This window comes from Pygoscelis adeliae, unplaced genomic scaffold, assembly GCF_000699105.1.
Source record: "Pygoscelis adeliae isolate BGI_AS28 unplaced genomic scaffold, ASM69910v1 Scaffold113, whole genome shotgun sequence".
Lineage (NCBI taxonomy): Eukaryota > Metazoa > Chordata > Aves > Sphenisciformes > Spheniscidae > Pygoscelis > Pygoscelis adeliae.
The window spans coordinates 8,475,937-8,487,040 of NW_008825108.1; the positions used below are offsets into that span (position 1 = coordinate 8,475,937).

Below are 11,104 nucleotides of genomic sequence, written 5' to 3' on the forward strand. Positions count from 1 at the left end.
TCCTAGTGAGGCATCGTGTAGCTTGGGTGGAATGGATTTCCCATAATGTCAGGCTATGAAATAAAAGGGATGAAACCCAGAGATGCCTGTGTTCAGGAAACAAACCCACCTTCTTCTCCTGTCTGTCAGGTCAGGGTGGCCAGCAGCTGCCCTTGCGCAGCAGAAAGATTTCCTTCCTAGAAAGAAATCACTACAACATCAAAACAACAGAGAAGAAGCCTCCTTGCCTCGCTGCATTGCAAAGAAGGAAAATCATACCCCATCAATAGCCTCCAGTAACAGCAAGGCTGGTAAGCATTTTCTGTGCGACCAGATTCATTCTGAACAGGGAGTAACAAAAGATTGCAAAACAAACAGTGCGCTATGAGCATTATCAGCCTCAACACCACGATTACATGCTCTTCAACATACGGCTTTCTCAATCAGTCTGTCATCTTCCCAGGCCTCAGTGTTTCCCATTTCAGGGTTCCCCCGAAGACTGAAAATATCTGGATTCTCTTGGACCTGAAAAGATCTCTCCCTCTTTTAGCAGCAGTGTCACTACTGCATCTTTAAACCACTAAACTGCGTATATCTCAATCTGACTACTTAAACAATACAGTCCGTGAAGTCACAATTTTCAAATTTCAGGTTCTTGTCCCTCTATTTTTATTTTGTTTTTCATTTGCAGCCTGATGAATATCTCAGATAGGTCTTGGGATAGAAAAACAGGTGCACTTGTAAACGCCATTGTAAACTATGCTCCCTTTGTATTTTAAATTGGTACCTAGCACAAAATAAATTCAAGACAGCAGAGCAAGAATGCATCATGCTAACTAAATCACATATAAAATACATTACTGTTGATACAAAAAATATTTTTTTCCTCGCTCAGAGTTGTGTGCTGCAGAATTAAAAGTCAGGATATTTGGCACCTATTTACTGAAAGAAGCCCACCTTCTTGTTGAAAATCTAGCCTCGTACCTAAAATGTAATACTGAACTGCAATTTGAGGTGAGGCTTAGTCCCAGGATTAAGGAAAAGGAAATAACAATACTTGCACTTAAAGCATGGAATGACTTTCATTCAAACACCTGAAAGCACTCTCCAAATATTAATTATCACAGTACTAGCCTCCCCCAACCCTTCCAGGAGAGGATCAACCTGCATTCCTTCGGCATCCACACAGCCTGCTTGGGTCTGTAAAGAATGCAGAATGAAGCCGAAAGTATTATTCCTCTTTAATTATTATCGTAACTCTTAATTGAGAGGAGTAAATTCACCCACACAGGGACTGACTGCTGTTTATAAGATGGCCCTTTTCTATCACTGGCAGAGAAAAAATGCGGTATTTTCTTGTAAGGCTACTGCATTACTGGGGCTTGCAGTATAAAGCAGAATTAAATTAAATTAAATTACATTAAATAAGCTGCGCAATTAGTCAGAAATTATAAGAAAACCTAGAAGTCTTGACTCCGAATCTTCTGTCCTGGATCACACTTTAACACATGGGTTTTCATTCCCTCTGCTCCACTGCCTTTCAAGAGGACAGGGAATGGAAATACCATCTCTGGATGAGGTGACCTGGAATGGCCCTGTCCTGCAGCTATGGCTCAGATCAGCTAGTCCTGAAAAGTGGAGTAACGACATTCAAAACATTCAAGGAACTAGGCACCTTGGTTTCGTGACTACGTTTGTCTTTTACTGGATCAGTATTGGACATCTATATGTAATTAAGGTACAAAGATGAGTAAATACCATCAGTACACATCAAATACCTTTCAGGCTTATATTTGGGTTTGGTTCAAAACCCTTCTGGTCCCAAATCTCTCCACTCTATCCTGTATAAAGAGAATACATAGACTTTTTTAATATCTTACTCCTACCCCTCACTGCCCACCAGCTAGACACACGCTAGAGATACTGAGAGACTCACATCTGAGTTTACAGAAACAGGTAAAAAACATATATTGGTTTAAGATACAGAATTGAAAAGCGTGTTTCCGTCCCTCATCCAACCTGTTCGCAAGCAAGCTTTACTGGAGGAGGATGGCCTTGAGCTGAAGGCACAGGGCAGGCTGCCAGGAAATCCGAGTTCTATTCCTGGCTCTTCTACAGATTTCCTTGGGCAAGGCAATTAACCTTGTGGAGTACATTTTCAATGGAGGTGAGGCCCAGCTCCTCTTTCTGCATTCATAACATTTTCAACGCTGAAAATGGAATTGCAGGAGCAAGAACAAGTGCCTGTACTTTTCACTACCTGATATGTTTTCTCTGTCAGGTAGTTGGATGCACAATTGCTGATAACTGTGCTAGCAACAAAACCAAGAATTCAAACACCGCAGGTGCAAAATTGCCTCCTGATGCTGTTACGACCAGCCTCAGTGCTCAGTTTCCTCGTATGTAAAATGGGCAATGAGGCTTATAAAATCAAAATACGCAGCCAAACGGAAAACTAATTTTTAAAGTTCTTGAACACAGGTTATCTGAGATCATAAAAAGGAAACAGCTCAAAATTTCAGTTTACCTTTCACTACAGATGCTGTGTTTTTACTTTCTGCATTTTTTGCCTGTTAAAATTTCCTCTTTGGACCTTAAACAGAATAAAAGATTTTTCTTTAAGGATTCTGAAATGACAGCTGAAGTCAAAATATTTTTTTAGCTAAACTGGATATCCACTTAACAGAAGTGGAAGTGAATTAGAGAATGAGTGAAATATCCTTTTGGTAATATAAATGTATTTTCGAAAAGAAATATCATGGCTAAATTTTCTTCCTGTGGTCTACAGAAGACCTGCACTTGAAATAAATGGTGCCACATCTACATACACCAACAAGGAACAAGGACTCTGAGATTCCAAGGAAGGACACTATTTGCTTAGACAAGCTTCTAGAGAAATGAAGACACATACCTCTCTGAACACAGGTGAGACAACATATTTTTAGTGAATTTTTATGCATTTGGTACAAGCACGCAAGATGTTTTTTCCTTTCCCAGAATGTTGAATAGAAAAAAAAGACAAAAATGGGTAAAAAAAGAGCATTAAATATCTGTTAGTCATAGGAGAAAAGTTCAGCAATCACTGCTTTTGTCAAAATTTTCAGGTTGATTTCTTTTACAGATTATCTGAACTGGAAAGTAAATGTATAGGTATAAAGCTTTTAAGGCTTTCAATTCACGTCCTTCATCCACTTCTTAAGTTTAGGAATTTGGAAGGCGAGAGGTCAATAGTCTGGTTTTTGTAATTATAAAAGCCACTTCAAGCTCTTTAGACAACTGAAATGATGACCCCTCCCAGGTGACAGTCTTGCCCACACAGATGTAAAACATGTTCATGAAAGAAGGTATTTTATATTACCATGTTACAAAATACTATCTATGACCTTCACAAAGAAGGTAAGGTAGTTTGGAAGATTAAAATAACAGCAACGTGCAAATTTTCATGATGGGCTTCACACAAAGCAGTAACACCACAGATATTGCAGTCAAAAGTTGGAAAGACATAAAGTAACTGAAATGACGTTATTCTTCCAAGTACGAGAAATTGAATTTTTATCTGTGCTATCTTCTATAATTACATAAATAGCAACTTCCTTTTTCATTCATCATCCAACACATGTGATTTAAGTTTTACCTCAATCATGGTTTGCTCCAAATGGACCATGAAGTAATTCATTCAAACAAATATATGTTCTCGTAACAATGGAATCTCTAGCCTAGCTTAGGGATGCACTGGTAAGCACCACAGCATCAAAGGAGGGGATCTCTCACCCAGAGCTTTTGCTATCTAGAATTCAGATATGTGTCTTACTTTATCATCTAGGTTGTCTTTCCCAATGTCAAAAGATTGCTGTCTCCAGATGAGAATTCACCACACCTATAACAAAGCTTTTTATAGGGCAGGAAGGACTATGATCTCAGAAAATCCTTCTCTCTCCACCACCTAGTGAAGAAGCCTGCGTGACTTTAAGCACCTCCTAGGCTATGACTTCATATGAGACAAAAATGACTGCACTGAATGAGAAATAAGCAAAATTAGTTAAATGGCTTCACATCACAGAGCATGGCACTACCAGACAGAAACTTCTACTTAGATAATAGTTTGCAAAGACTCATTATGGGCAAGAAACAGCCTCAAAACATTGATGGGTCTTCTGAGGCAACAGGGTTCTCTTGATATGTATTTCTTCAAAATTCAGAACCTCATTTTCAAAATCTTACAAGTGAATGAGCATTAGGAGTCCTTGCCCTGACACAGGCCTTCTGGAACTGCTGGCATAGAAACATCTCGCAAATTCCATGTTTAAGGTTTGATATCTCAGCTATGTCAAAACTGCAGTGGGAAATATTCTGAAGAAAAAGTTATTAAAAAAAGGCATTTTTGTAATGATTCTTTTAAACGTGGTTTGGCACTGCTTAAACTGGCTTTCAGTATAAAGTGAAATTCTGCCCTCATTAAAAAGGGGAAAACTTGAGGTTCAAAAGTACTATAATGTCTAACTAATCATGATTGGATCAGATAAAGCTCCTGCTTAAGGAAATTAAGTTCATTTCTGATTATCTTTTATCTTCTACCAACCTGAAATGTGCTATCTAGACTATCTAACAGAAAACAAAGTTCTTGAAAGAGAGAGAAGTTTTCTGAACAAGTCACCGTTGTTACCTGAGCATCAGTGACGAGATGTGCAAGCGGATGCTTCACATGCACCCTGCACTGGGAAGTCACTGATTCTCTTCCGCTATTATAATCATGTGGCTTCCGGAACTGCACCTTTCCATCCTTTAAAACAGTTTCATGGCATGGCATCAGCCATCTCTCCTCCCCACCAAAGTCCTGCTCAAAGCTGTAAAAAGCTCTGAACTCTTTCTTGGGTTTTTTGAGCAATTCTGCCATGCCATGCAGTGAATCTGCGGTTCAGGCTAAACAATGTGGAGGTGAAATCAGACAATGCCAAAAAAATCTACCTAAAGACATAACAAAACCAACAGAAATAAAAAACAAATAACCTTTTAAGCATGGACTTCAGAACTGGGTTTAAAACTGATGCCTGAGAGCACCAGACGTCTATGAAATTTCCAGGGGTTTTCAGTGCGGTTCTTTGGGACAAACAGCAGAATAATTGATTATTCAGTCTCCTGCTCTACTCATAACCCTTCAGCCCCTTCCTTTCAGTCAACTTCTAGACATACACAAATTAAAAAAATAAAATAAAATAAAATAAAATAAAATAAAATAAAATAAAATAAAATAGCTTTGACTGTGAGCTCTTTACACAGGGTTATGTGAAGCCATCAGCAAAACTGTTGCTGATTCCATGAGCAGCAGCATCAGGTCTTAGTGGCAAAAGCCTGGCACTGATGAAGTCAATGACAAACCTTCCACTGACTTCTGGGAATGTGAATCTCCATGGCTATGAATTTGACTTTATGCCTATGCTACATAAAATAATTCTGCTAATAAAAACCAGGATGCTTCATCTGCCCTTTTCAAGCATCAAAGGCTATGTCTACAATACATAGACAGTGTGGACCAGCAGGAGAAAAAAGGCTGGTGCCCACGCACCTTTCAAGAGGTTTTTATTTCACTCTAGCCTAGTCCTATGGGTTGAATGCGCTTCTGCAGCACATCTTCCAATTTTGTTTCATCATCCAGCCCATGAGCTCTGGGACTGCTCCACAATGCATACAGTACGTGGGGACAATTAGGAGATGCATTTCCAAAGCACACTCCTGATTTGACCTAACATGCTAATGTAGATGCATCCAAAGAGCTTAGAACATGTTCCTGCATTAAAGTCTCTAAAATTAAGGAGTACCAAGGTCATGAAGGGGTTTATCTCCCTCTCAGTTAATAGGACTCACAGCCTTCAATGTGCTTCACACACATGCAGCAATCTACAGTGAAGATGAGTTTTACAGCAGCAGGCACTGTGTTTCTGATTCCAAATATGTTCATTTCCCACCTGCTTGACCTTGTTACCTTCAGATTTTTATTCAATTAGCTCTCCACATTTAGAAAGCTTTTCTATGTAGCTGAATATTTTATTTTCAGAAGAGTTTGTCAGTCTTTACTGTGTGTTCTACTGACAAGGGTCTTCTTTTCCTTGACAACTTTGCAAAGTACACATTATTGCATTAAAAAGGTCATCGGATGTCTCTTACGCTTGTGATGAACTGGGCTCCTTGCCCTCTTCACTTGGGCTCTCCCTCCCCCTTCCCAGTTTTATACTAGTCAAAAAGATTTACTTCTCTTCTAAAAAATAATATATAAATAAATACATTGTGAGTCACAAACTTTAAATACTTAATCTGAACCGGCAGAAAGACCAGCTACTGGAATTCTACAGTGGTCTGTTAGCTCGTATGTCTCTGCATGTGCATATTGAAGGAAACAGCAGAAATAATACTTTACAATTTGATGAACAACATATGACACAGAACGTCTAGACTCGCAAAAAAGGGTTACAAACTTAGGAAAATACCTGCCGTGCAGAATTCTGCCCTCTCCAAGAAAAAAAAACCCTACACACTCCTTACTTTCACTGATACAGAACCGTCATCATTAAGGCTTGATATATAAATAAATTGGATTAAAGAAGAAAATAATCACTAAGGACTAAACTGAAGTTTGGGTGATAAAAAGGGATACTTTCTGAGTACATGTTGGATGTCAAAACAGAAAGGATGATACTGTGCCATCTGCTTTTACGCAGAATCCTCCCTTGATTTCAGCTATGAGCTTTGCTTATAGTTGGCACCATAATGGCTTATAATAATTTAACGACATTTTTTTCTGGAGCAAAATATAACATCGCTCTCCATTTCATCATGTACAGCGGAGGAACCCATGAAGCCAACTTAAACTGGAAAGAGAGAAGAAAGAGAGGGGGAAAAAAGGCATATTTGATTCTCACAGTCTATAGAATTATCTCAACGCAAGCTGCAGATAGGAGCGTTATCTCTGAAAATCACAAGAAGCAATCATACCATCGGAATAAGCAAATAAAAAGACTGTGCTTTCAACAAGCACAACAGCAAAGTAATACCAAGTTTGAAAATATGCCTTAGTTTCAAAAAAATGAGTGAAACTGTTGTAAGTATCGGTCTCACAATAAAGTAATGCATACGCCTACTAGATAACCAATAATACCCATTTCTGCAAACCAGATTCTTCACCCGACAAACAGCCCATACTAAACTTAATGCTCCACTGATACTACCTATTCTTTCTCCCCCATAAAGATACAAAAATAAAAGGGAAACATTCAAGCCTAAAAGATGCCACAAGTGTTATATTTAGCCCTTTTCACTGAAAACTCACCTTCGTTTCTGACTACAAGTGCTTGGGAGAGAAAATCTTTTTTAACATTTCAGACTGCTGCATTTTCCCTTGTCGCAGAGCTCTTCAACCGCCCCTATTCAACTGTCACACATTCCTAATTCAGTGGGGATGGCCTGCCTGTTATAAATTACTCTCGTAAACCAGCTAGTTCTGCTGCTTCCCCTGGGATTGCACCCAAGGTGAGGATCAAGGAAGCAACACTCAGCATCCGCATGTGCAAGGTCCGAGCCGGATGGGAGGAAGCAGACAGCAACCGATCCATGTTTTACCGCACTTGGCATTTGCCTTCTGCGAGCTGCCTTTGAGAAGATCACCAGCAAGGTACGTTTGAATATGCCACCTTTTTCCTAATGCCAATGAGCCTCTTCAAGTACCTGAAAGCCGCCCGACTTAAAAACTACAGGCATAAGCAATACATCTAGTATGTAAGGGTCTGTTTTCTCCAAAGAAATATCCTGGGGTACTTTATCACTGGACAATGCTACAGAACTAGTTCTTAAAGTGACTGTTAAAGCCATCTCTCTTGTGTTTAGCTGCTGATACTCTCGACAACCTCAGCTGTAGTTTTAAGTACCTTCTGGTGCTGTTTGAGCTTTTGCAAGCATATACTTTTACAGCTGTGTTAACGTCTATGCAAAAGAACTGAACAAAACGAGGGAAAAAATGACGGGACTGCAGAGAGGAAAGAGAAGGCAGAGGGAGCAAAATTGAGATGGGGAGGGATGGATTTAAAAAAGAATTTCAAAGAAAAATGTTGACCAGATAAAGGGAAAGGGAACTGGAAAAGGGAAATCAGAAGTGTTAACTTGTGATGGAGCACATGGCCACACCTTTGTATCTTCTAATACCCGATGATGTTTTCCAAGTGACATCCCCATCACTTTTCTTTTGAAAGCCTATGCATAAGTGAAAGACACGCAGAGGAGAGGTGCACAAAGCAGACTCTCATTAGCTGTAAGCATCAGTGAGAACACAGAATTTCAAGTATCTGAGACTGAAACCTTTCCATGGCCAAAGAATCAAAACATGTGTCTGATAGCCACGTCTACAGACTAAATGGCCAGGGAAAGAGGAAACTTTTATTGAAACATATTATCAGTCACTACAATTGTATGAGGCATGAAGATGGCCCACAGTGGAAAAACTAAATTCTACGTGCAAGTATCCTGCTGTTCATTTTTGCTCTTTCTCACTGGATTTAAGGAAAATATGCTGTGTTTCCAGGCAATGTAGGACAAAGACGTTTTGGTTTTTAAACTTTATCTTGTGCACACTACATCTGAATGTTATCACCTCTCTTAATCACCTTCTGAGGTCTGATAGTGCCCCTTTAACCTTTGTTACTCAATTACTGAACAAGTTATCTCATTGTTACTCTCTTTTGAAGGAAGAGTTGTGCCTCTTTTCATGCTGATAAGAGACACATAAATATTCACTCCCAGCAAACATTTAATAGTAAAGTGTCTTGAGCAAACTACCAGAGTCTAAAGGTAGGAAGCTGTGGTTAACTTCTCTGCTATCTTAACCCTTTAGTCAATCCACCAGAACAAACAGACACAGAAGATGGATGCTCTTTTTTACAAATGAAGCAGAAATAATTGTTCTCTAAAAGAATGGACTTTATAACATGCTTTATAACACAGCAAATAAATCAAATAGACGTGAAATACCTACCCATTTTCTGGGCCGGCCTCTGGGTCGCTTTTCACCAGTGGCTTCTGCTTTCTGTAAAGGGAAAAGAAACACAACATATTTTATACCTCAGCATTATTTAACAGCCTCGGTAACTAGGAACTCCTTTCCTGTAACATTATCCATAATTATATCTCTTGGGTGGCACCAAGTCCCACTCCCGCTCTATGGGTTTTCCGGTGGAATGTGTTTATGTTGTTTTTTCGGACATTTCCTAGCCAGTGTGGCCAGGGGATGCCTCGCCTGCGCCCAAGGGTGCCCCCAGCCCTGATCCACACTGTGTCCAGGGGCAGAGAGCAGCGTGCCCACGCACACCCAGCTGCTCAGTGCCTGCAGTACAGCCTGGGGTGCCCTGGCCAGCCATGGGGCATGCAGGCTGTGGAAGGGGGCGCAGAGGAGCTTGGGAACCCGAGAATCCCCAAAAACATCAAATCTAGTCATTCACAGGCTGTCAGAAATTACCTGTGGATACTAAATAAAAAATACAGACTGTTTCAAGCCTGAACAAAGCAGTTTATAGCAGCCACAATTTCTTCTTTTAGTCTTATGATGCTCATGCATGAAATGGATTTGGACAGACTATCACCATGAATGTGTGTGTGTTCATATTGGGAGATAACTTCTCTACTTCGTGTGAAGTTTTCCAGGTTAAAACGCATCCTTAAGCTGTAAGCAAACCTTTCACTGGTCCAAAACACACCTTCCCTTTTCAGGTTTAAGGAAACAGCATGGAAGGTGCCCTAGCAGTGACAGCTATATTTATGTAAGCCCAGCAGTTGGTCCTGGAGCTCAACTTAAAGGAAATATAGGTTCTCTTAACAGACTCTTCCATTAATTCACTGTGTGACACTGTGAATACTACTACTTATGCGCTACACTAAAATACGTACTGGCTTTAAAATGAAAATTGCAGGTTATTTTCTCTAGATCAGCTCTGCCCATCCATACACCTCATTAGGTAAATAATCCTGTCCCACTGAGGATGATGAGGATTTTGCCACCAGCTTTAGTGAGAGCTGGTGCCGCATACAAAGTCCCTGAGAATTAAGACTTTTAGTACACATTCAGTTAATGTGCTTCCACGTTTCCACAAATTGCTATTTTTGCAGTTAACTGTACGTGTATTTGATTTGCCCTTAGAAATCAACTGTGTCATTAAATAAATCACTTGCTGGTCGATCTCTGTAACATATACTGTAACCTAATGCTGTGTAAAGCGGATCCCTCTAAAAGAGAACTTGAGCTGAGGAAGTAGTGGAGGAATCTCTTCAAAAAAACTGCCCTGAGAGTTAAATGCAATTACTTTGAAATAAATATCTCACCAAGAAAAAAGCTGTGAAAAATAAAATTCACACTCCTAAAGGGCAAAATTATCACTCAGACTTGTTAAAAGAGTAAACGTGCTCTTTAATCGTTTATACCAGTGTTACATGTAAGGTGAAACCCTCTTATGAGAATACTTGTTAAAGTGCATTTACTATATACTGTAGCTGTCTATTTCAGAGTTTTGTTTCCTTTTAAAGCATTCATTTCTTTATACCTTATAACCTGAAGGATGCAAAACAAGATGCGGTTTAGTTTTGACAAGCTGTAGCCCCCTGCATTTGTATTTATTTCACAAAACACTGGGCATAAATCTTAAAAGAAAATATTGGTTACAATTGTTCTTAACAAATCAACACCTGACATGTTATCAAAGCACAAATGCCATTTATTTTATTCTGTATTTTACCGCATCTGAAGGAAAGACCGTTTTCCAAAACTCTATGAAAAAAAAATTAACTTTTTTGAAATGAAAACTACTTTGTCCTCACAATTAAAGTTCCTACAAACCTGACACAAATTGTAAGTTTGACTACAGCGTATAATCTAGTTTGATGGGCAAGAGAACATGAGAGATTTCTTTGAATAACTAATCTTTGCTTCCTGCCATAAACTGTCACGCAGCATGGCCGCTTGCCACGAACAATGCTGCGCTTTACCCCCGAGGAAGGTCCATGTCAGAAGTGGCTAGTGTTCCTGCTGGCTAGTTTGGGTATCAGTTTGTCAAGTGCTTGGGGACCTTTCAGATTGAAAGGCACTATATTCCTG

At 39.5% G+C, this 11,104-nt stretch overlaps 1 protein-coding gene across 1 annotated transcript in view; it reads right to left on the reverse strand.

Annotated features, from left to right (window-relative positions):
- The window catches only part of HMGA2 (high mobility group AT-hook 2), a 123,487-nt gene that overhangs the window by 103,398 nt on the left and 8,985 nt on the right, over positions 1-11,104 (reverse strand). The window contains exon 4 of the mRNA XM_009327573.1: positions 8,996-9,046. Coding sequence (XP_009325848.1) covers positions 8,996-9,046 — 51 coding nt within the window. The remainder of the gene's footprint in view (positions 1-8,995; positions 9,047-11,104) is intronic.